The 25,531-nt window shown below is 38.4% G+C and overlaps 1 protein-coding gene across 8 annotated transcripts in view; it reads left to right on the forward strand.

The window, feature by feature from the left end:
• Window positions 1-25,531, forward strand: part of CNOT1 (CCR4-NOT transcription complex subunit 1) — a 105,080-nt gene that overhangs the window by 66,004 nt on the left and 13,545 nt on the right. For 3 of the 8 annotated variants that reach the window (XM_082607381.1, XM_082607380.1, XM_082607387.1), the window contains 23 exons: window positions 993-1,143; window positions 2,375-2,576; window positions 3,524-3,670; window positions 4,854-4,978; window positions 5,219-5,505; window positions 6,428-6,506; window positions 9,056-9,286; window positions 9,613-9,753; window positions 11,169-11,348; window positions 13,200-13,316; window positions 13,636-13,746; window positions 14,088-14,165; window positions 14,356-14,533; window positions 15,363-15,493; window positions 18,217-18,513; window positions 19,252-19,392; window positions 19,486-19,590; window positions 20,180-20,299; window positions 22,278-22,469; window positions 23,029-23,171; window positions 23,622-23,730; window positions 23,831-24,000; window positions 24,658-24,910. In XM_082607381.1, coding sequence (XP_082463507.1) covers window positions 993-1,143; window positions 2,375-2,576; window positions 3,524-3,670; window positions 4,854-4,978; window positions 5,219-5,505; window positions 6,428-6,506; window positions 9,056-9,286; window positions 9,613-9,753; window positions 11,169-11,348; window positions 13,200-13,316; window positions 13,636-13,746; window positions 14,088-14,165; window positions 14,356-14,533; window positions 15,363-15,493; window positions 18,217-18,513; window positions 19,252-19,392; window positions 19,486-19,590; window positions 20,180-20,299; window positions 22,278-22,469; window positions 23,029-23,171; window positions 23,622-23,730; window positions 23,831-24,000; window positions 24,658-24,910 — 3,688 coding nt within the window. The remainder of the gene's footprint in view (window positions 1-992; window positions 1,144-2,374; window positions 2,577-3,523; window positions 3,671-4,853; window positions 4,979-5,218; window positions 5,506-6,427; window positions 6,507-9,055; window positions 9,287-9,612; window positions 9,754-11,168; window positions 11,349-13,199; window positions 13,317-13,635; window positions 13,747-14,087; window positions 14,166-14,355; window positions 14,534-15,362; window positions 15,494-18,216; window positions 18,514-19,251; window positions 19,393-19,485; window positions 19,591-20,179; window positions 20,300-22,277; window positions 22,470-23,028; window positions 23,172-23,621; window positions 23,731-23,830; window positions 24,001-24,657; window positions 24,911-25,531) is intronic. The other 5 variants (XM_082607385.1, XM_082607383.1, XM_082607386.1 and 2 more) reach the window with 5 other exon arrangements.

The raw sequence follows: 25,531 nt of genomic DNA on the forward strand, positions 1-25,531 counted from the left end.
ATGTTCTTCTATTTGAAATACCTTTTGGAAATTAATGGTTTTACTACTTACTACTAACTTAAATAAGTAGATCCACACCTTTAGGAGTTGACATCTCTCTTTTCTTTTCCGTGGTCTGTAATATTTTTCTCCCTTGCTTCAGTGGGTGATAAAATAACTCATTGTTCATTTTCATTTGTAGCCCATATTTTTTGTTTTTATTGAATATCCTTCATTTACAATATGATATGTCAAGGTGTACTAATTCATAATTTTTAAAGGTTATACTTCATTTATGGTTATTATAAAATACTGGCTGTATTTCTTGTACTGTACGGTATAACCTTGTAGCTTATTTTATACATAATAGTTTGTACCTCTTAATCCCTTGCCCCTACATCGCCCCCTCCCTCTAGTCCGTATTTGAACCACTCATTTTTTTCATGCTGGCAAAAATTAAAAAATTGTAGGTTTTGATGTAGTGCTGTTTTTGTTGGCCACGCCGCACAGCATGCAGGATCTTAGTTCTCCGACCAAGGATCGAACCCGCGCATCCTATTTGACATTTTAGAAGTCAGTCAATTCTGTATGTACTTGCCAAATATAGTTACTGACTATGTGTATGGCATTTTTATCTGTACTTAAATAAAAGTCTTATTTTTGACTATGAGAACCTAGTCTAAAAATTGCTTACCTGTTTACTTTGATACGTCCAGATTTGGGCATAATTTTTGATGACGTAGTTGAGGCTATGGAATGTTTCTTACAGAGTAATATTTCAAAATACATAGGCAACACTATACACAAGGCTTAATTTCAGAGGTGTAAAAAATATTTTCAAGAGAAAGCCAGTGCTCAGAAAATCCTGGTGATTAATGACAGGTGCAAAAACATGGGATACGGTGGAAATTTGGCCATAGGTTCTAGCAAGTTTTCTTTATTAGAAACCTAGATTTGTTTATTTAGGTGTTCTAGGGAATAATATGACTTTTTCACTTTTCATTTCTCTTAAGGAGTGTTTCTCAGGAGTTATCAGAAACCATCCTCACCATGGTAGCCAACTGCAGTAATGTTATGAACAAGGCCAGACAGCCACCACCTGGAGTTATGCCAAAAGGACGCCCTCCTAGTGCTAGCAGCTTAGATGCCATTTCTCCTGTTCAGGTAAATGAACACTACACTTGGTACATCTCCATTTGTTCATAGACTTGGAATAGAATAAACTTCTACATCATCATTAATAATCTACTAAGGAAATTTTTGTCTGAATTTATTACATTTTAGATAATTGCATGTCTAGTATCCACTTAAAGGAGATCCATAAATAGGCATTGTGGTTGAGAACAGATTTTAATCATTAAGTAGAAAGAACATGACTATGAGAGGAAAGATACAAAACAACTTATTTAGGGCTTCTTTTTAAAATAAGAATAACTTAGACTTGAGAAATAAGCACTGCCTTTGAACCTGATGTGTCTTGTTTGTAGCTTCACGGGCCAAGCAACAGTGCTAGAGCATAAGGACTTGTTATAACTGGGGCTCTTCAGCTCTCAACTGAACTGCTCTTTTAAAAACAAGGTACATTTAAGTTACTCCCTGACACCAACCACCCCCTTCTCTCTGGGAGCAACATATTCCGCTTCTATTTTCAGCTGCATTGAATGGCAGATTGGGGTTTATTTTAAGAAAAGAAAGAGCATTTAGTGATTCTTCAGTGACCACTTTATAAAAGGCATTTTGTGTATTATTTTGTATAGTCACAAAGGTCTGAAATAATGCCAGAAACTAAGAAGCTTAGAAGTGCAGTTATTAGATATTTTATAAAATCTTTTGGTGAATAGTATACCTTGTTTTTTGTTTCTGTTTTTGTTTTGGGGGTTTTTTTGTTTTGATTTTTTTTTTATTTTTAAAATCAGAGCTGATCTCCTCCAACCCCAAGATTCTCAAATTTTGACTAGATATATTTGTTTCGACTAGATTTCTAATTTCTAATGCTTTTATTGTGTTGAAAGTTAAATAACTTGCATTGAGAGATTTGTTTGTTTTAAAAGGGCTTACTGGAAATTTTACTGACTGCCCCATGTCACTACTAAATGTTTAGTAGTACAGCTTCAGAGAAATTCATATGAAATGTTATTCTTGAAGTTTTATAGCCCTCATATTGTGGCTCTGGTTCTTTGGCAGGGGCTAACTCTTTAAACCTAATCCATCTATGATATAATAAGAAAAATGACTGGTACTCTTGATTTGGGGATTTAAGCATCATCAAGATTGTGTGTGGTTTTGCTTTATATAAAGCATTTGAAGAGCTGTTGCTAAAGATTGCTTTACCTGTGTCGTTTGTCTGCCTTTGCTTGAAGTATGTTTAATACGTTTTTATAATGTTTTTCTTTAGATTGACCCTCTTGCTGGAATGGCATCTCTTAGTATAGGTGGTTCAGCTGCCCCTCACACCCAGAGTATGCAGGGCTTTCCTCCAAATTTGGGTTCTGCATTCAGTACCCCACAGTCACCAGCAAAAGCATTTCCACCCCTTTCAACCCCAAATCAGACAACTGCATTCAGTGGTATTGGAGGACTTTCATCACAGCTTCCAGGTAAGGGGGTTGGTGGGTAGGGGTGCAGATTATTTGTAAGCCTCATCGTGCCTTAGTGTATATAAGGTGTTTTGGAGTCACTATGATAAAGGAAAGCTGCTTGAACTAAATCGTGAAAAATTGCTCTCATATCCAAAGTTGGGAAGAGAAAAACATTACATTAATTTAGTCAAATTGCAATGAGGATATTTGTACTTGTAAAGTTAGTTGAATTATTCAGTAAGGATTCTGTTACCAGATGATAGTGTAAATATTAAAAGTGTGTTAATCACATTCTGAAGAACATAGGCTTAGATCAAAACTCATAGCTTTATGAATTACTCAAGGTTGGTATAATAAAGGTAGAATATTTCACACATCAGATTCCGGTATATGTTCTGCCTTTTTGCACCTACCTTGAAAATGATAGTAAATCCCTAAAACTTTTCCACATATTTTGGCTTTTTTTTTTTTTTTTTTGCGGTGCGGGCCTCTCACTGTTGTGGCCTCTCCCGTTGCGGAGCACAGGCTCCGGACGCGCAGGCTCAGCGGCCATGGCTCACGGGCCCAGCCGCTCCGCGGCATGTGGGATCTTCCCGGACCGGGACATGAACCTGTGTCCCCTGCATCGGCAGGTGGACTCTCAACCACTGCGCCACCAGGGAAACCCCACATATTTTGGCTTTTAACTTACATGTTGAAGTAAAGGTTGCATTTTTCTCCCCTCTAGTAACCACATGTTTCTCCTAAGCTATCTGAACCTTTTATTGCCAGAGTATAAGTTTACAGTACTAAAACCTAAGGAGTGAAATGTTGTAATAACTCTGTAACCTAGTTACCACTGAGTTAACAAAAGACCCTAATTTTTTAATTAATATAAGTTTTTAATTAAAAACTTATTTTTTGATGTGAATAAAGTCAAGAATATGAGTAACGATAAGACTTCTGGCTGCCTTCGTTCTTTCTAGTAGGTGGTCTTGGCACAGGCAGCCTGACTGGTATAGGAACTGGGGCTCTTGGACTCCCTGCAGTGAATAACGATCCTTTTGTGCAGAGGAAACTGGGCACCTCTGGACTGAACCAGCCTACATTCCAGCAGAGTAAGATGAAACCTTGTAAGTGGTAGTGTTGTCTGTGATTGTGAAGTGTGACTGATGCATATGAAACTTGCATGTCCAATTTGTTGTCCCTAGAGTTATATGGACAAAGACATTGACTTATCTTAATATATTGTTAGTAGGGCCGTTGATACGCCTCCTAGATCAGTGGGAGTAAATTCATACATTTAAATTATTAAAACAAAAATTTGAGGTATCATTCCACCTTTGATCCTGGATTGCCAGAACAAGGTGACAGTTAATAAGAGGTAGCATCCTTCGAGGTGTTATCCTAAAAGTCAGAAGTAAAAGACTTTGAGCAGTTGTAGTCTTATGTATGTAAGTCTTATACTTATCCTAAAGATTTTTTAGTGTTTTTTTTCTTTGTTTTTTTTTTTTTTGTTTTTTTTTTTTTAACAAATCAGGAGCAGCCAGGAGAATTTCAGATTTCTGTTTCAGCTTGGCAGTTTATAAAGTAAATAACTATATTTTATTTACTTTAATGTTTGTTTATTTTAATATAATAGCTTTATGATACATATAGCCTTATAGTACACATAATTATTGCCATATATATGATGCTACAAAAACCAATTTATTAAGTTTTAATCTCCTTTAGTAGGTTATTTCAAAATCAGAGATGTCCTCTTTGTAAATACATAGGTATCATTGGCTTATAAGTATCCTTGTCATTGGGACTAAATATTCATCTTACAAGGTTTGAAAGTATACCAAGTGACTTGAAAATATTAGTGTGAAAGACTTGTCTGAATGTTATGTTTTGTAGCATGCGTTGTGTTTATATCAAGTGTCATGCACATGCATTGAGAATTCTTACATGTAAAAGGTGATTTTTTTTTTTAATAAAGTAGTAAAGATTTGTTAACCTCAAGTGAGGTTGTATTGAGGGTAAGTGCATTATGAATTTGAACCTAGTGAACTTTCATGGTGTGATAAATCCTTACGAAGAAAGTACTAGGGTAGGACTATGGTTGTAAGGCAGTTTTGTGAGAATCTTTTGTGTCCCTAGAGCACTTGAATATTGAAACTTGACCACTTAAAACACTTCACTTTATTTTTTCGTTAAAATTCAAACTGTATTGGTCTCTCTGGCTCTGCTTTATGTGGGGGAGTGATGCTTTATGTGGGGGAGTGAAGGAAGAGCCTAAATGCCCACTGGTTGCTTTTCTGTTTCTAACAGCGGACTTGTCTCAGGTGTGGCCAGAGGCAAATCAGCACTTTAGTAAAGAGATAGATGATGAAGCAAACAGCTATTTCCAGAGAATATATAATCACCCACCACATCCAACCATGTCTGTTGATGAGGTGAGTGTCTAGGACGATCTAATTCTTTATGGTTTAGGTAAATCTTAAATAAATGCCCTTTTCAAAGTGAAATCCCAACACAAAGTGTTTTGATATGTCTCTGCATCTTTGGAAACCTTAATATTTGTCTCAGGCTCAGTTTATTGTTAAGTATTCTGCTTGACAATAAAGAATATTTGAGGAATGCTCTTAATAATGGTTTCCTTTATGTGTATATCATTTTTGTCTTGCTTTCTTCAGGTATTAGAAATGCTACAGAGGTTTAAAGATTCTACCATAAAGAGAGAACGAGAAGTATTTAACTGTATGCTAAGGAACTTGTTCGAAGAATATCGGTTCTTCCCCCAGTACCCTGATAAAGAGTTACATATTACAGCCTGCCTGTTCGGTGGGATAATCGAAAAAGGACTGGTCACTTACATGGCACTAGGTTTGGCCCTACGATATGTTCTTGAAGCCTTACGCAAGCCTTTTGGATCCAAAATGTATTATTTTGGGATTGCTGCACTAGATAGATTTAAAAATAGGTGAGTGGATAGGTTTCCTGTGAAGCTTCTCTTTTTTAATAGAAGGAGAAACAGTAGCTTACTTTTCAACTAATTCTTGCCATGCCTTATCATTATATGTATATTAACTAATCTTAATGACTGTAAGAAGTAAAAGAGGAAGAAGTGAAGACAATTAAATTCGTTACAATTGACAAATATGTGGTAGGAAAAGTATAAAATGAAATAGCAATTTTTTTGGTTTGTTTATTGAGGTATACTTTATATACGTAAAAGTCGGTATTTTAGGTGAACAGGTCTTTGAAGTTTGACAAATTCTAACAGTTGTATAACCACTGCCACCAACACCACAATCAAGATACGGAATATTTTCGTCACCCCCAAGAAGTTTTCTTATTCCCCCTTTGTAGTTAACTTTCCCTCACATCTGACCCCTGGCAATCACTGATCTAATTTGTCTAGTTCTTCCAGAGTATTATTTAAATGGAATCATACACAATGTGTATGAGTCTCACTTGCACATAGCATGATGCTTTTGAGATTTATCCATGTTACTGCATATTTCAGTAGTCTGTTTCTTTTTACTGCTGAGTAGTATTCCATTGTATGGGTTCATTAGCAAATTGCTTTTCTGTTCACCTGTTGATGAACATTTGGAGTCGTTTCCAGAGAGTAGTTTTAGTGGCTCATTGTAATCTAATATTAAGTGGAATAAGACCTTTAAAAAAAAATCAGTGATACTGTTTTTTGATGTAAAAGGGGTGAAGTTCATAAATATCCACCTCCTTACTTCCTTGTTCTTCCTTTTGGCTTTCTCTTCAAATAAGGTATTTCAAAGGTAGAAAGGGGGGAAATGGCCTAGACTAGCTTTTGAAAATTTTTAAATTGTGCTGCCTCTGTTCTTACATGAAATGGTAAAAAGACTGAATGTTTTTGTTGGCAGATTGAAGGACTATCCCCAGTATTGTCAGCACTTGGCTTCTATTAGTCACTTTATGCAATTTCCACATCATTTACAGGAGGTAAGTGTCTTCAGTACCTAAGTAGTTGGATGGTTTATCTATTTTAATTTGAATTTGGATTTACTGGCAATGGCATTAAGATTTCTTAATGATTGGCATGATACAGGTATACGTATTATTTGTTGCTTGTTTTGCATCTTAATCATGAAAAAATACGGATTTTGGGTTACCTTTTGTAAGCAGTGGTTTTGCTTGATTTCATAAAAGGCTTTTGCTAGTTCTTTTAGCCTAATAATGCTGTTGAGGTAGACATCTTTCACTGTTACCAAGAATCCCTTGCCTGAGTCTAAAAAGGATTTGGAGTGGAACTCTGATTAAAATAAGTAAAGTTGTCCCTCTGATTTAAATGTTAACATGAATCAGAGCTGTTTCTTTTTGTTGTTTTGGTGGTGGTGGTGGTTTGGTTTGTTTGGTTTTGGGCGGAGGGTGTGCTGCTCCACGCGGCTTGTAAAATCTTAGTTCCCCAACCAGGGATTGAACCAGGGCCAAAGCAGTGAAAGCACCGAGTCCTAACCATTGGACCACTAGGGAATTCCCAGAGCTGTTTCATATAAAACTTTCAGACCAGCTGTTTCTTAAAAATACAGCCGCCTTAAACTACCTGCTTAGAATCCTTTGAGGTTAAAAATGAGACAGTCCCTGAGGAAATGGACCTAGAGAATATACATTTTAAGCCATGTTATGTGATTATTCTTGATATTTGTAAACTTTTACTTTAATGATTGATTTTAGGTGATAACTAAACATTCACGCTTTTGCCTTACCTTTGGTCAAAGTCAGCTTATAGAGAACAAAGAAAGTTGATTAATCTCTGTTATCTTTATTTTACTTTATTAAGATAAAAGATGAACTACTTTATAAGATCATATTTTTAAGAAATCAGAAAGATCAGAATTTGAACCTACTTTTAATTCTATTATAATTTAGTCCAGTGCTTTCTACCTCATCCCACTGGGTTTGTTTGTAGGAGGGTAGGGTCATTATGATGGTTTAGCCTAAGAAACCATAGCATGGGGGGCAGGAGTGTATTCATGCCTCTTGAGGGGGTGGAGGACTGTGCCAAAACTATAGCACTGAAAACTAGACAGGAAAGCAGAGTTTGAAAAGCTAGGATGGGAGGTCAGAGGCTTACTACAATCAAGTGTTTTTGGAATTGAGAGCTGGGAATATGGGCCTTGGAAGACTAGAGAGAACAAGGGAGGTGGTATGAAAGTGATCACACAAAACAGTGATAGGTGATAGTTCCCACTATAACAAGATACCCAGAGAAGAGAAGGGAGATCATTGTTTATATTTCTATAGTCAATTTAAAGGGCTGTACTTTCTTCAGAGATTCTCCTTCCTTGAAAATGTCCTTTTTTTTTTTTTTTTTTGCGGTACAAGGGCCTCTCACTGTTGGGGCCTCTCCCGCTGGGGAGCGCAGGCTCAGCGGCTGTGGCCCACGGGCCCAGCTGCTCCGCGGCATGTGGGATCTTCCCGGACTGGGACACGAACCCGTGTCCCCTGCATCGGCAGGCAGACTCTCAACTACTGTGCCACCAGGGAAGCCCCTGTCCCCTTTTTTGAATAAAGTTATTGTATATATAGATAATAGTTTGTTTTGTTATAGGTACAAGCTGTGGGAAATAGTATTACAAAGGGTGTGTCAGTCTTCTGATTTGTGTGTGAGTAGGAATTTTATTGGTCTGTGAAATGAAAAAAAGAAAAAAGAAAAACTTGTCCTAGAACATCCAGTATCATGCTTACCTCCAGTTGACTAGGTGGTGTGGTATACACTGTTTTGTGGTAATAGCTTTATTGAGGACTCACATTGCAGTGTGTTTTTTAGGCCATGGTTTTCTCATCAGCATCCAATAGAAAAGAAATTAGTTTGGGCTTCCCTGGTGGCGCAGTGGTTAAGAATCCGCCTGCCAATGCAGGGGACACGGGTTCGAGCCCTGGTCCAGGAAGATCCCACATGCCACAGAGCAACTAAGCCTGTGCGCCACAACTACCGAGCTTGCGTGCCACAACTACTGAAGCCCGCGCGCCTAGAGCCCGTGCTCTGCAACAAGAGAAGCCACCGCAATGAGAAGCCCACGCACCACAACGAAGGGTAGCCCCCACTTGCGGCAACTAGAGAAAGCCCGCACACAGCAACAAAGACCCAACACAGCCAGAAATAAATAAACTTTTAAAAAAAGAAATCAGTTTACTATATAAATTATAAAACTTTAAAGTTTACATGTATTAAGGGATTTAAGGAAATTTATATGCAGGCATTTGTGGCTACTCTTTTGGAACTTGTTTTGTTAGACGAGTTCTCTTATAAATACTTTAAAAACATACTAATATTTTACCTTTACTCCTTAAGGAGCTCATGGTATCCACTATATATTATAGATATAGGAATATGGACCGGAATGGGGTGAGACGTAAGGGAGATAGATGAACCAAAAGAGTGCTCTGAAATAATTTCTATTCTCTCAGTAGTGAGTGAGGTGTAATTCAAAAATTGCAGTTTCTGTTAAGAACTCTTTTAATGTGTTTCTCTCTCCCTACCCCCATAGTATATCGAGTATGGACAGCAATCTAGAGATCCTCCTGTGAAAATGCAGGGCTCTATCACAACCCCTGGAAGTATTGCACTGGCTCAAGCCCAGGCCCAGGCCCAGGTTCCAGCGAAAGCTCCCCTTGCTGGTCAGGTTAGCACTATGGTAACCACCTCAACAACCACCACTGTTGCTAAAACAGTTACAGTCACCAGGCCAACTGGAGTCAGCTTTAAGAAAGATGTGCCAGTAAGTAGGTCTATCTTTTTTCTTTGTTGGATTTGATATGTTGTAATATATCCAGTAGTGAACATGTATTTTAATTTTATTAAAAACAACACATGCCTACTAAAAAAAAAAGCATTTCTCCCTTTGTCTCTCTGCCTTCCCACCCCGATTTCCCACACACAGCCACTATTAATAATAGTTCAATACGTATTCTTTCCAGCACTTCCAGTACACAGTCATACACACCATGTATATTCTGTATACTAAAGAAATCTGTATACATTTCCCCCCCTGGGATTTGTCTAGGAAGGATTTCAGTTTGTTTATTTTATATTTTATTTCTTTAGCCTTCTATTAATACTACAAATATAGATACATTACTTGTGGCCACAGATCAAACAGAGAGAATCGTAGAGCCCCCAGAAAATATCCAAGAGAAAATTGCTTTTATCTTCAACAACCTCTCCCAGTCAAATATGACACAAAAGGTGAGTCTGAAATAATAGTTTATATATTACTACAAATGCTCTCTATTCTTTTCCTTGATGGGTTGGGGGATTTATATATGACATTCTGCACCCTTTTAACACTTCTAAAGGTAGAGATAATAGAATGAAAATGAAGGGAACATGGATATACAACTACTGGTTGTGGATTTTGTAGACATTAAATAGCACTGGTTTATTTTTTATTTTATTTTATTTTATTTTTTTCTATTTTGGCCGCACCTTGCGGCGTGTGGGATCTTAGTTCCCCGACCCGGGATTGAACCCACCCCCTGCAGTGGAAGTGCGGTGTCTTAACCACTGGACCTCCAGGGAAGTCCCAAATAACATTGTTTTGCAGTGAGTTACAGCCTTTTTGAAGTAAACTTGAAATGATTTCATGATGATGGAAATTTCATTTGTATTTCTAATCACAATTCCTGTCCTCCCAGAAACCATTAGGCGCCTAATAAGTGAGGTAGAGCTTCTGAAAAGTAATGATATGCAAGATTATGTGCTAAGACAATACCTGGAAATGTCCATTTTAGTCAACAAGATTAGCCCGAACAAGTGGGTTTTGAGATGTAATTTATAATGCAGGTACTGCCTTTGAAAACCCCACCATAATTGATTGGGGGAGAATTTTGAAGCACTCAGCATCCCTTTTGGAAGAGAAGTTTGAAACTTTACAGATAATTCCTGGAGATATAAATTTAGGAAAACAATAGTTCTGGTGTCAGGTCTGTTAATAGCAGGTTTGTAGATGAGTAATATATCCTCTTGGTCAAATGGAGAGTAAGTAAGATGGGGTTGAGGGACTACATATTTTGTAATTTTAAAGTTTAAAGTGACAGTAGACGTTTCAGTTCTAATCACCCAGTTAAAGAGATGATTGACTCTATACTTAGATGAAATTGAACATACTGTACTTGGATAGCATCTGTCTGAAATTGGGGAGAGATGTAGCATGGTACTTTATTTATTTTAATTTATTTATTTTTGTCTGTGTTGGGTCTTTGTTGCTGTGCGCAGGTTTTCTCTGGTTGTGGCGAGCAGGGGCTATTCTTCCTTGTGTGGTGCGCGAGCTTCTCAATGCAGTGGCTTCTCTTGTTACGGAGCATGGGCTGTAGGCGCGTGGGCTTCAGTAGTTGCGGCACGTGGCCTCAGTAGTTGTGGTGCACGGGCTTAGTTGCTCCGTGGCATGTGGGATCTTCCCCGACCAGGGCTCCGAACCCATGTCCCCTGCATTGGCAAGCGGATTCTTAACCACTGAGCCACCAGGGAAGCCCTAGCATGTACTTTAGCTTCTAATTTTGCAAGGAGCCACATGCTGTAGTATTGTTCACAGAAACAAAACACAGAACTGTTATTTTATCATCTTTTAATTGTATATTTCCCATGTCATAATGGTTGGCTAGGTTGAAGAACTAAAGGAAACTGTGAAGGAAGAATTTATGCCTTGGGTTTCACAATACCTGGTTATGAAGAGAGTCAGTATTGAGCCAAACTTTCACAGCCTATATTCAAACTTCCTTGACACACTGAAGAATCCTGAATTTAATAAGATGGTTCTGAATGAGACCTATAGAAACATCAAAGTAAGTGTTCTTGTATTTCTTTTTATTAATGTTTTGAGTTTGGAAATACTTGATTGCACAGGTGTAATTGGAGGGGGAGGGGTATTGCTGTTTTCCCCTGTATGTGTATATGTTAAAGTATTTATGAACGTTGCTCTAGGGTTTGTTTCAAATACAGAACTAAATTTTCTTGAAGAATTTAGTCTCACAGACACATTCTATGCGCTATTTACTTTGAAAGTAACCACTCTTGTGAATTTGTTTTCATCATTCTATGCATGGTTTTGAAATCTTTACCCTTTGTGCATGTTTTTAGGAAAACAATAGTTCTGGTGTCAGGTCTGTTAATAGCAGGGTGTAGATTAGTAATTTATCCTCTTTTGGTCAAGTGGAGAGTAAGTAAGATGGGGCTGAGGGACTACATATTTTGTAATTTTAAAGTTTAAAGTGACGGTAGATGTTTCAGTTCTTTTTTCTCCCTCTGCATATTATTTGATTATATACCCTTAGCTTTAATCCCTCTGTTTTTAATAGTCTTAATAGAAATCCATTATATTGGTTGTTAATATCTTTCACTATTACAGAAACTGCATATTATTTGATTATATACCCTTAGCTTTAATCCCTCTGTTTTTAATAGTCTTAATAGAAATCCATTATATTGGTTGTTAATATCTTTCACTATTACAGAAACAGAGCTGCAGTGAGTATTTTCCCTTATGTCTTAAATGCCAGATATCTCAAGGGTCTAGACCTATTGTGGAATAGTTGTTTAGCATTCTCAGAAGTTTATTTTAAGTTCAGACTTCCTAATGAGCTAATGCTTGTTCTATAAAACCCAAGTATTTTTCTTAGGAGGAATAACTTTTCAAGAAAACAGCGTGAACCAGCATGTGGCTGAAAACATTCTTTGCTGAATAACTTGGAATATTGGCTTAGGAACCAGCACTATATTTAAACCTGTGGATAGGAATTTTCCCTATTCTTGGTTACGCTGTAGTGCAAAAGAATTCCTGGCTCCTTTCTGTTGCACAGCTGAGTTTGTGCCATTCTGCTGTTGCTGTATGGAGTTAAGGAACATAACTATATTCAGCGTTTGTTATTTGATAGCAAGGATGATTGGGATATATAAAAATTTCCACATAATCTGGAGCAGAATTTCAAGATCCTTTCTTTTAAACAAAAGTTTAAATTACAAATTTAAACTTAAAAGTCATAAATTAAAAGGTATCATATAGTAAGTGGGTATATGTGTGTACCCAAGACACTCTTCGTGTGTACCCAAGGCACTCTCATGTATTGGTTCTGTCCCCCTTAAGAAAGTAAGAAGTAAAGAATTGAAGAAATGGATTAGGTCTCCTAGAAATGTGATAAGTGTGTAAGCAATATTACACTGTATTCTAGAAAGTTACCTTAGTTGTCTCCAGAGATAATGCTAAAGATCACAACATTTACTGCCATCTTGTTGTGTTCCTCAGTATGCCTGCTGTCTGGGAAGGACTTAAAAAGTATAGCTATAGTCTTCATTTGAATTGAATTTAGCTCTTCCAGATAGATTTGCAGTTGGGTCTCTGCTTCAAACCTAGCTAAAATTTTCAGTTGTGGGACCATACATGATACTTTTAACCTTGTGTTACTTTATACAATATATTTGTATTACTTTTTTTTTTTAATGGAAAGGCATTTGAAGGTAAAAATGTTACTGAACACAACAAAATATCACAATGATACATGGATGAGATCTACGTTGGGGGCATGTTCTCTATTGACAGCTTGTTTTTAATGTAGAATAATGGAATTCTTAAACATTTAGTTGAGAATATTTTTTTATAAGCTCATTGTCATACCTTCCTTAATCCTGCACTATTTCAGGTGCTCCTGACCTCTGATAAAGCTGCAGCCAATTTCTCTGATCGTTCTTTGCTGAAGAATTTGGGACATTGGCTAGGAATGATTACACTAGCTAAAAATAAACCCATCTTACACACTGTGAGTTTCAACTAAAAGCTCATGTAAAACTTGAGAATGTTCATACAGCATATTCTGTTTAAAAGTCTTGACTTTATTTGGGGCTGTAAAAGTTTGGCCCATGTTTTGAATCCCTAATTGCATGCTCATGGCCTTACATTGTTTAGCAGGATAAACAAAAGCCAATAAGGTATGATTGTTACCCCTTCCTTTTCATAAGGCGAGGGTCAAGTTATTGATTCCAATTTCAGGGGTGAGTTTGGCAAGGTATAATTGGGGGTGTTTTGTGAGGGATTTTCTAGTATATTACCAGCTTTTAAAAATATGTTTTTTATTCTAGGACTTGGATGTAAAATCTTTGCTGCTAGAGGCTTATGTTAAAGGACAGCAAGAGTTGCTCTATGTAGTCCCCTTTGTTGCCAAAGTCTTAGAATCTAGCATTCGTAGTGTGGTGAGTAAATTTTAATATTTTATTGATGGCTAATTTGTAAGAGTTTGTTTTAGCACAAGGTTTAGACGCTATATCCTTAGTTCTTATGGACATAGAGCTAGTTCAGTTAGTTTTCCTCAGGGAAACTCAGGATTTCCAAATTGAGAGTCCAAGCAGTATTATTATAGGACTGATTTTAATGGGTGGTTTTGGGTTCTGGTGTTTTTCTGAAATATAATATTATAGATGGGAAGGCTAGGGGTTTTATTATGGCCACATAGGTGTAAGTGCTTAACTTTTAGATAATACAATTTAAAGAGTAATTTTGGGGCAAGCTTATTTAACATAATGGTTTTCTTTAGGTTTTTAGGCCCCCCAACCCCTGGACAATGGCAATTATGAATGTATTAGCTGAGCTACATCAGGAACATGACTTAAAGGTAAATTTGTTGCTCTTTATCCCTAAGAACAGTCTCTGGCTTTACATTATTAAAATTTACAGGAAAAAAAAATTTACAGGAAAAAGAGGGTATTTGGGGGGAAGCACTATGACAGATGGGTGAGAATACTATATATTATGAAGCTAAATTTTCATTTTTAATATTCTAATTGAATACTGGAATTATGCAGTTAAACTTGAAGTTTGAGATTGAGGTCCTCTGCAAGAACCTTGCATTAGACATCAATGAGCTGAAACCTGGAAACCTCCTAAAGGATAAAGATCGCCTAAAGAACTTAGATGAGCAACTCTCTGCTCCAAAGAAAGATGTCAAGCAGCCAGAAGAGCTCCCTCCAATCACAACCACAAGTAAGTGTGATAATTAGCCCTCTGTTTAACAGATGTTCTCTTTAATGGTACATTCCCATGCATATAACAAATTATAATTATTCTGTGTAATGGGATGCTGAAACTTTGTGTACTTTCTGGTGAGCCTTCTAAATTATTAAGGAAAAGTTAGTTATGTTTAGGCATTGTCTTACTGTATTAGAATCTATCTGGGTAGTTCATGTGATACTCATAACTAATATTATTAATCAGTTGTTTCTCATATCCCAACTAAGCCAGGTTATCTTTTACACTGTTTGAGGTCTCCGAGAGAAAGAATTGCATTGGCATGATGACCTGTGTTATTCTTCAAATCTGGGGGTGGCCAGACCAGCTCAACCTGTTAGGGGAGTGGATTATTTGACCTGGGTCCAGGAGGACTGGAAGTGCGGGGGCTGTAGGAGTGTAGAATGATTGGGAGTTGTGGTTAGAATGAACCAGCTTTTCTTCTTTTTCTCAGCTCTCAGTGTAAGAATCCCCAGGTAAATCGAGGGAACAGCCTAGGTTGAAAACTGACATCTATAATATAGAATAATCGAACAGGGCTTGGGCCTGCTAATGTGGCATGACCCCTCAGTTGCTTTCTGTGCCCACCGTGCACCAATACAGTTTTACCTGCTTTGTTCAAATCTCTATTAAAATAACAATTTCCCTTATAATAATTCAAGGTGGAAGAATATGACCTGTGCCACCCCTCCCCCCATTCAATTAGTTTAATTAGATAAAGACCACATCATGCCCTGCTAATTTTATACTAAAGTCAAGAAGTGTGCTCCTTTTATTAGCTCTTATTTTATCTCTCTACATTTAGCAACTTCTACAACACCAGCTACCAGTACCACCTGTACAGCCACGGTTCCACCACAGCCACAGTACAGTTACCATGACATCAATGTCTATTCCCTTGCGGGCCTGGCACCACACATTACTCTAAACCCAACAGTAAGTAACCACCACCCTCTTCCTAAGTTCCTACTTTGTGACAAGGTAAACTGGTTACTTTCCCATCCCTCTTCCCTTCCTTCTGAATTCCTAGGTTGTAGGCTTTTGTGGCAGAGAGTAGGAATTGCTGTGTAGTATAGCTGAGATCTTTTTTCTACTCTAAAAATAAGTCGTTGTGATTAGACATCACTTATATTGGCCCCTCATGTCCAAACCCATGAAAATTAAGTAAGCTGCCAATATAATCAAAATCTCCAAGTATTCCTTATATAGTCAGAAGATGCTTAGTGTATACCATAGGTTTTTGTTCTTTCTTTTTTTATTATTATTTTTTTAATTTTATCATTATTTATTTATTTATTGTTGGCTGTGTTGGGCCTTTGTTGCTGTGTGCAGGCTTTCTCTAGTTGTGGCGAGCGGGGGCTGCTCTTTGCTGCTGTGCGCGGGCTTCTCATTGCGGGGGCTTCTCGTTGTGGAGCACAGGCTCTAGGCGCGCAAGCTTCAGTAGTTGTGGCACACGGGCTCAGGACTTACGGCTCGCGGGCTCTAGAGCGCAGGCTCAGTAGTTGTGGCGCACGGGCTTAGTTGCTCCGCGGCATGTAGGATCTTCCCGGACCAGGGCTTGAACCCATGTCCCCTGCATTGGCAGGTAGATTCTTAACCACTGCACCACCAGGGAAATCCCCAGGTTTTTGTTCTTTATATCATGTCACCTTAGTCTTGCATTAAGCCATATCTTTTGGAAGATAGCTGGAACTGAGCTGGTGTGTGCGTGTGTGTGTAAAGTCTGCAGGCCGAGGTCTGGAAGTGGCCTTAGTACACTCAGTTATATTTCTGTGGCCTGATTCTGTGAGATTGTCTGGTCTTAAATAACTTCCCATCAGTCCTTTTTCCTATACTTAAAGGTAGTATTCTACTCTGTATATTGAGGGTGATGATTGCTTGTTTATCCTCATTCTCTTATTCTGCTTAACACAGTTGTTTAGTTCAAAATCAGATTTCATGGTCTTTGCTTTTTAGAAATTGAAACAGTCGTAACATAAATACATTGAAGTTTTGTATTTAAAGGACTTTGAAAGGGTTTTAAAGAGATCATTTTTAACCTGTTTTTGTTTGTTTTTGCTTCTGTAGATGTGGCACTTGGTTTTGGGGGAAAAAACTAGGTCTAGAAATTATGATTCTCTTTTACAATACTCCCAATAATTGAATATTTTTATAAGTTCATCATGAATATTTTTTTAAGTTTTTAAAAAATTCAGTGAATACCTGGAAGCAGTCTTTCAATGAAGCAGGTTTCAGTGTATGGTAATTTTTTATAAAACTCTTACTATCTTGAAAATAATAGTTTTTGTAGAAAGCCTTTTCTCTTACAGCCATTATCTTGTAATTTAATGGAGTGTAATCTATAAAAATACTGATTACTACTCCTGAAACTAATGTAATATTGTAAGTCAACTATACTTCAATAAAATTTTTTTAATTTAAAAAACAAAAGTACCATGCAGAAAGTGAATAGACAAGCCACAAACAGAAATGGTAGTCCCAATAGATATAACCACAAAGGATTAGTATTTAGTGCATATAAACAAACCTGCAAACCAAGAAAAGAACCCAACAGAAAAACTAAAGATATATTTTGTAGAAGAAGAAATATCAGAAGTCATCCAGTGGGCTTCCCTGGTGGCGCAGTGGTTGAGAGTCCGCCTGTCGATGCAGGGGACACGGGTTCGTGCCCCGGACTTGGAATATCCCACATGCCGCGGAGCAGCTGGGCCCGTGAGCCGTGGCCGCTGAGCCTTCGCTCCTGGAGCCTGTGCTCCGCAACGGGAGAGGCCACAACAGTTAGAGGCCAGCGTACCGGAAAAAAAAAAAAAAAAAAAAAAAAGTCATCCAGCATATGGAAAATGCTAAACCGCATTAGCTGCCAGGAAAATGCAAATTAAAACCACAGTATAAAATTTAAAATCCCCCAACTAGGCAAAAATTGAAAGTATGATCATACCAGCTGTTGGTACAATAGAAACTGTTATGCATTGCTGGTGGGGGGTATAATCTAATCATTTTGGGGAAAAAATAAGGCATAACCTATTAAAACTGAAAATGTGATTTTTAAGAAAAAGCCTCTTCTATGTAAACTTGATTCTTTTCGCATTTCCCCATGCTACTAAACAAGTTTCTTTTCTTTTCTTTTTTAACATTTATTTATGGCTGCGTCGGGTCTTAGTTGTCACACACAGGCTTCTTTATAGTTGTGGCATGCGGGCTCCAGAGCGCGTGGGATGAGTAGTTGGCATCACATGGGCTTAGTTGCCCCTTGGCATGGCATGTGGTATCTTAGTCCCCCAAACAGGGATCGAACCCGCATCCTCTGCATTGGAAGGCGGATTTTTAACCACGGGACCACCAGGGAAGTCCCAAGAAGTTACTTTCTTTAGGAGTACTTGAGCCACAGATTTTGACTAAGCAGGTAGTATCTTTAAGCATCTTGTAATGAACAGTTTGCCCGTGAAATTTTATCTCTAATCATGTATCACAAGATATACTGACTACTACGCCGCCTTTGGAGCCCAGGTTGTTTCCTTGGCTTTTCATTGGTTAATTTAAAGTAGAAATTGGTAGTTCATGGTTAACCTTGAAATAATGACAAAAACATGGGTGTGATTACTGATAGAAATTGCGTTGTCTTATTTAAACAAGCTGTTGACTTGTTTTTTCCTCCCTAGATTCCCTTGTTTCAGGCCCATCCACAGTTGAAGCAGTGTGTGCGCCAAGCAATTGAACGGGCTGTCCAGGAGCTGGTCCATCCTGTAGTGGATCGATCAATTAAGATTGCCATGACTACTTGTGAGCAAATAGTCAGGAAAGATTTTGCCCTGGATTCTGAGGAATCTCGAATGCGAATAGCAGCTCATCACATGATGAGGAACTTGACAGCTGGAATGGCTATGATTACTTGCAGGGAACCTTTACTCATGAGCATATCCACCAACCTGAAAAACAGTTTTGCCTCAGCCCTTCGTGTAAGTTGATTATTTTCTTGTTGTTGTATAAAACTCATTATTGCTTATCTGAAAATGTTTCTTTTCCTTTGCTAGTAGCAGTGAGCATTTCCACTTATTATAATAGTTACCATATGTGTTTGATGTCCTCACCTTTAGACTGTAAGTTCTGTGAGGTGAAACGTCATGTCTGTTTTTGCTCACTATTATATCCTTAATAGTGTTTGACAGATAGTAGATACTCCAGATATTTACTGGTTTAAAGAAATGAAGGATTTTTTAAAAAAACTGCCTAAGTTAACAGTCTTGATTCTGTTTACCATGAAGAACTTAGATTTAAAGTACTTTGGAGTAGGACAGTACAAAACAACTTAAAGTGACTCTGTATGTCTGTGTGAGCACATACACACCACACAGACACACACACACACGCACACACACTCTTCAGGTAACTCAGTTATTAATTTGGGGTCTCATATGTCGTGGTTAATAATGCCTTTGTTTACTGCTTTATTGCTTTCATAGTGTTCACCATCTTCACAGAAACCTGGTAAGATGTTTCAGTTGAGTAGTATTTTCATCTTGTAGATGAAGATGATTGTTAGACTATTTCATGGTCACAGCTAACGAGTCTTAAGTAGAGTTGGAACTTCTAAAATTAATTTGTCTAAGTGCTGCATTTTCTATTATCCCATCTACCTGTTTCGTCTACCCACAGAAAACTTTAAATTTTTTTCTGTCTCTCTCCCCACCCAATAGACTGCATCCCCACAACAAAGGGAAATGATGGATCAGGCAGCTGCTCAGTTAGCTCAGGACAATTGTGAATTAGCTTGCTGTTTTATTCAGAAGACTGCAGTAGAAAAAGCAGGCCCTGAGATGGACAAGAGATTAGCAACTGTAAGTGTTTAGCATTTGCCTTTTAAGTATTTTGTTTTTCCATTTAAGAAAGTGCCTCATAACAAGAACCTCAGTGACTTTTTATGTTTGCAGGAATTTGAGCTGAGAAAACATGCTAGGCAAGAAGGGCGCAGGTACTGTGATCCTGTTGTGTTAACGTACCAAGCTGAGCGGATGCCAGAGCAAATCAGGCTGAAAGTGAGAACTGGGGCCTCTGTCTCTCCCTGCCCCATCTTTGTTTTCTTTCTGTTCTTGTTGCTTAACTCCTCACGAGGACTAGGATAGGGGGTTTAAATGCTGTTTCTGAGAAAGCATTTCATTTCACTTAAAGGTTACCTGTGGAGAAGACATAGAAATAGCTTAGATGTGTCCCCTCCCCCTACTGTTGAAGTGCCTTTTAGTTCTTGTTTCCCAACTTGGTCTTCCCTTATGGTACTTGAGTTTTTATTGCTAGTTAGTTGTTGGTGAGAAGACGATGTTGAGAAATTTTATCCAGCTGCACTGGAGAATTGCAATGGCAGCATGGTCCTACTTGAGTCATTTCCCAGTGGAAAAGCTCTTAATTTATAAATAAGGGTGACTCTAACAGGTCTCAGGGAAATAGGAAACACTGAACTGTGTGCACGCACATGCATGCATATTCAGTCATGCTGTTAAATGTTGTAATGACTCCTGTGTCCGTTCTCACAACCCCTGTGCTTACTCCCATGCAAAATTTCCACTTTGATAGAAAGGTTTCCCTTGATTGTGAAGAGGATCCTGTTAAAGTAAGTTTTCTTCTTCCAAGGTTGGTGGTGTGGACCCAAAGCAGCTGGCTGTTTATGAAGAGTTTGCACGCAATGTGCCTGGCTTCTTGCCTACAAATGATTTAAGTCAGCCCACAGGATTTTTAGCTCAGCCCATGAAGGTAAATACTCGTCTTGGATTAAATTGAGTAATTTACAGTTTAATTTGAATATTTTTGTCAATCTGTCACTGGTTCCTGGGAGCTTAAGTTATAGGGAAGAAAACTACCCACAGTTGTTGAGTTGTATAGATACTCTTTGTATCAGATCAGCATGGCATTCGGGAATTTTTATAAATCCACGAGGTTGATTTAACTTTCGTGTTTGGCCTAACTAAAGGAATTTACGTGGTGACCTCATGGCTTCCCCTGTTCTTTATAAAAACATTTTCTAAAAATTTGAAATGTTATTTACACAAAAGTTGAAAATGTAAGGGAAAACATTTTCCTTTTGAACCATTTGAACATAGGTGCTGATCTTGATGGCCCAGTCTCTTGAATCCTTTGGTCTGTGTTTCCTACAAAGACGTTCTTCTGTGTGACCATTGTATAACCATTGAAATCAGGAAGTTAACACTGATACCTTAGTATCATCTAATCCTTAGACCTAATTCAAGTTTTACCAAGTGTCCCAGTATTGTCTTTTTGTAGTAAAAGGACCTAAATCAGAATCACGCATTTCAGGGAATTCCCTGGCGGTCCAGTGGATGGGACTCTGCGCTTGTACCGCAGGGGCCTGGGTTCGATCCCTGGTCAGGGAACTAAGATCCTGAAAGCTGTGCGCCCCCCCCCCCCAAAAAAAAGAACCACACATTTCATTTAGTTGTTATATTTAAAAATTTCCCCTAACGTCAGTCTACTGCGGCTCCTTTTCTCATCTTCCCATGGCCTTCACACTTTGATTACAGGCCAGTGATTTTGTAGAATGACCTGATTTGGGTTTGTACAAAATGTTCTCAGGAATAGATTCAGGTAGTACATCTTTGATAGGAATACCACAGAAATGATGCTGTGTTCTTATTCTGTCCTATTAGGTTTTGACAGTTGGCCTGAATACTATATCTTCCATGGTTTGGACTATATACTTTCATAGGCCGCAGATTAGATGCTACCAGTGGTGCTGCTCTCAGCCTTTCCCATTATTTATCACGCTCTTTCACCACTTGATTGTATTGGTGTCTGCAAGGCTTTCCACTATCAAGTAAACAAAGCACACCCCCACCAGTGCTTGCTTTGCACTACACCACTTAATGGCATCAAGACCAAACAGTTCAGGAAGGGGAATGGAAGAGCCCCTCCATGTTTTGATGAAAAAGAGAGAGAGAAAAAAAATAATAAGGGTAGTTAATATACCAATAGACTTTTAAAAAATTTTTATTGTTCTGGCTGCGTCAGGTCTTAGTTGGGGCACGCGGGATCTTTAATTGCAGCGCGGGCTCTTCGTTGTGGCGTGTGGATTTTCTCTCTCTAGTTGTGCGCAGGCTCCAGGGCACGTGGGCTCTCTCATTAAGGCTCGCGGGCTCAGTAGTTGTGGCATGCAGGCTTAGTTGCACCATGGCATGTGGGATCTTATTTCCCTGACCAGGGATCGAACCCTTTCCCCCTGCATTGGAAGGCGGATTCTTATCACTGGACCACCAGGGAAGTCCCCCAGTAGACTTTTTTTTTTAAAATTTTTATTTATTTTATTTTTGGCTGCATTGGGTCTTCGTTGCTGCACGTGGGCTTTTCTCTGGTTGCGGCGAGCAGGGGCTGCTCTTCGTTGTGGTGTGTGGGCTTCTCATTGCGGTGGCTTCTCTTGTTGCAGAGCATGGGCTCTAGGCGCACGGGCTTCAGTAGTTGTGGCACGTGGGCTCAGTAGTCGTGGCGCATGGGCTTAGTTGCTCCGCGGCATGTGGGATCTTCCCGGGCCAGGGCTTGAACCAGTATCCCCTGCATTGGCAGACGGATTCTTAACCACTGCACCACCAGGGAAGCCCCCCAATAGACTTTTAAATTGCTACCTGTGCCAGTGAAAAACTTTAATTTTTTTCCTCTCTCTCTCTCTTTTTTTTTTTCTTTTTCCCCTCTCTTTTTTTGGTTATTTCCTCCTCCAAAACAGCAAGCTTGGGCAACGGATGACGTAGCTCAGATTTATGATAAGTGCATTACAGAACTGGAGCAGCACCTTCACGCCATCCCACCAACTTTGGCCATGAACCCCCAAGCTCAGGCTCTTAGAAGTCTTTTGGAGGTTGTAGTATTATCTCGAAACTCTCGGGATGCCATAGCTGCTCTTGGATTGCTCCAGAAGGTTAGTTCTTAAACTGTTAATTTTAGAAGAAACTAGGTTTGTAAATATCTAGTGACCTGCACCATTATTTACTTAAGTTATGCTTAAAATTTTAAAAATTAATATAAAGCAAGTTTTATTCTGTAATAAGCAGATGATTTTCTCCAGAGTAGAGTGTTGTAAATAATTACAACAGTAAAGTGTGAAATCTTCTCTTTTTTTCATAAAGGTAAGATTTTCTGGAATTATGATTATTTAAGAAACTTTAAAAGATAGCCCTTTAGGTTTTGAGGGACGGTTGATCCAAGTACTTGGGTAAGGGGTGGGGTATGGGGCAGCATTGTTATTACTGTGTAGGGACAGTGTCACCTTTCTTGACAGGGAAGAACACTAAGCATGGACTAGAAAGAACTCAGTGTGTGTGTTAGGCAAGTGAAAGGGATTTTAGTGAATGGAGAGATTGTTAACTTGTGGCTTTAGAAGGTATGTTGTACTTTGCATTAAGGTTTGGTTATTGACTTTGATAATTGGGCTGAATACTGTATTTTCCACGGATCTGAACACTTTTTTTCTTCCATAGGCTGTAGAGGGCTTACTAGATGCCACCAGTGGTGCTGATGCCGACCTCCTGCTTCGCTACAGAGAGTGCCACCTCTTGGTCTTAAAAGCTCTTCAAGATGGCCGGGCGTATGGGTCTCCATGGTGTAACAAACAGATCACAAGGTCAGTAGCCATCTTAGAAGAATAATATTTATTGAACTGCTTTCTCACATACATGACCCTAAATACTGAGAATTGTTGAATGTTTGTTCTTTTTCCGTCTGGTGCCCATGATGGATACAGAAAACCAGTACCTTGTTTGGGGGAATAAATGATAGATCATGGATTTTAAAAGGTTTCAGTGATTTCATAGAAGTGATGTTCATAAATAAATAATGTTTTAAATGGAATGCTTCGTTTTCTAGACTTCGAGAACAAAACTTGTGTTTTAACACTGGGTCATCTGTTCTACTTCTTTACTGGTTATTTTGAATCTTGAAAACTGATTTTTAGTTGGTTTTCAAGGCATCCTTAATTTGGAACAAGTTACCTTTTAATAAAATGGGCTCTTTATTTTACCTGATATATAGTATGGTTAAGCCTTTATGAATAAAGAAATACTGACTTTTCTAGGTGCCTAATTGAGTGTCGGGATGAATATAAATATAATGTGGAGGCAGTGGAGTTGCTAATTCGCAATCATTTGGTCAATATGCAACAGTATGATCTTCACCTAGCTCAGGTATGGAAGGAATTAAATAGGAAAAGTGACCTCTGGTAGTTGGGAAGTGTGTTTGCTGTAAGTGCTGTCTTTCTTACATTGTGCTTTTCTTTGTTGCCAGTCAATGGAGAATGGTTTAAACTACATGGCTGTGGCATTTGCTATGCAATTGGTAAAAATCCTGCTGGTGGATGAAAGGAGTGTTGCCCATGTTACTGAAGCAGATCTGTTCCACACCATTGAAACCCTCATGAGGATTAATGCTCACTCCAGAGGCAATGCTCCTGAAGGGTGAGAAGGAAATGCTTTGGGATTCTTGTGTATTCAGCAGTCTAAGAGCTTTAGAAATGACTGTATAGACTTAGTAACGTTTACCTGTTATATAACTGCTTTACCTACCACATATGGTAAGCATTGGTGAGGCCTAGTATTGTCCCTTGAGATATGAAAGCTTAACTAACTGCCAAGTCTTCTTGCTGTAGAGCAGTATATACAGCACTAGATTTGGTGTCAGAGTCCTCTGTTTAAGGCCTGGCTCTGCTGCTTAAAATCTGATTTTAGGCAAGTCGACTTACCCTCCCTAAGCCTGTTTCTTGTATAAAATGGAAATAATATCTTGAAGGACTGTTGAGAATTAAGATGAATAACACAAAGCATGGCACATAGTGGGCATGCAGTGAATAATTTTTTGACCACGAACATCAGCTCCATTTCATTGGGCATCCTTTTTTTGTCAAGAAGTGACTTAACTGAAGTCAGTCATTTGCACATTATGTCCTCATGAGTAAACAGATATGAAGAAACCGAGGATAGTTTTGTTTAAATATGGGAATGGTAAAATTATCATCACTCTTGTGGTCTCTCTTAAATAAACAAATTGTCCAACTGTATGTCTGTGAAATCACAGCCATGAATAGACTGATTTTCATTCTGGATTTTTTGTACTAGATTGCCCCAGCTGATGGAAGTAGTGCGATCCAACTATGAAGCAATGATTGATCGTGCTCATGGAGGCCCTAACTTTATGATGCATTCTGGGATCTCTCAAGCCTCAGAGTATGATGATCCTCCAGGCCTGAGGGAGAAGGCAGAGTATCTTCTGAGGGAATGGGTGAATCTCTACCATTCAGCAGCAGCTGGTCGTGACAGTACCAAAGCTTTCTCTGCGTTTGTTGGACAGGTAGAGCTTTTGGAAAGAAAGGTGCTTTTTATTCAACATAAGTAGGGTGTGATGCCTCCAATATTAAAGTTCAGTATTATGTACCTGTGGTCAGTTACCTCCATACTCATGTAAACCAAAAATGTCACCATCATTACTCTGTTAAATTGATACTATTTATTTTCCCATCATTGGTCACTAAGCAGTAAAGTCAACATTTCCCATCCCCTTTAGTTCTTTTTGTCTGATTTCAGTTGTCACAGCTACAAAGTACAATGGGTCAGGTAATGAATAATGAAATTGCCAAATGTATGTAGTAATTTTACCAGCTTGATAATCAGCAGTGATGGGATTACGGGCTAAGCTGTAAAGTTCTTATAATAGCCCATGTTTAAAAAGTAAAATAAGGAGTACCCTGGTGGTCTAGTGGTTAGAATTTGGTGCTTTCACTGCAGTGGCCTGGGTTCAATCCCTGGTTGAGGGAACTAAGAATCCTGCAAGCCCTGAGGTGCAGCCAAAAAAAAAAAAATTTTTTTTTTTTTTGTAATTTAAAAGTAAAATAAAACACAACAAAGCAAAAACTTAAGTATTTAAATGGTGGAGATTTTTATTTTATTTTCTAAATTAAGTACCTTATCTACCTAAAATAGCTTATTTCTGCAA

The sequence above is a fragment of the Mesoplodon mirus genome (assembly GCF_964341445.2).
Source record: "Mesoplodon mirus genome assembly, chromosome: 19".
Lineage (NCBI taxonomy): Eukaryota > Metazoa > Chordata > Mammalia > Artiodactyla > Ziphiidae > Mesoplodon > Mesoplodon mirus.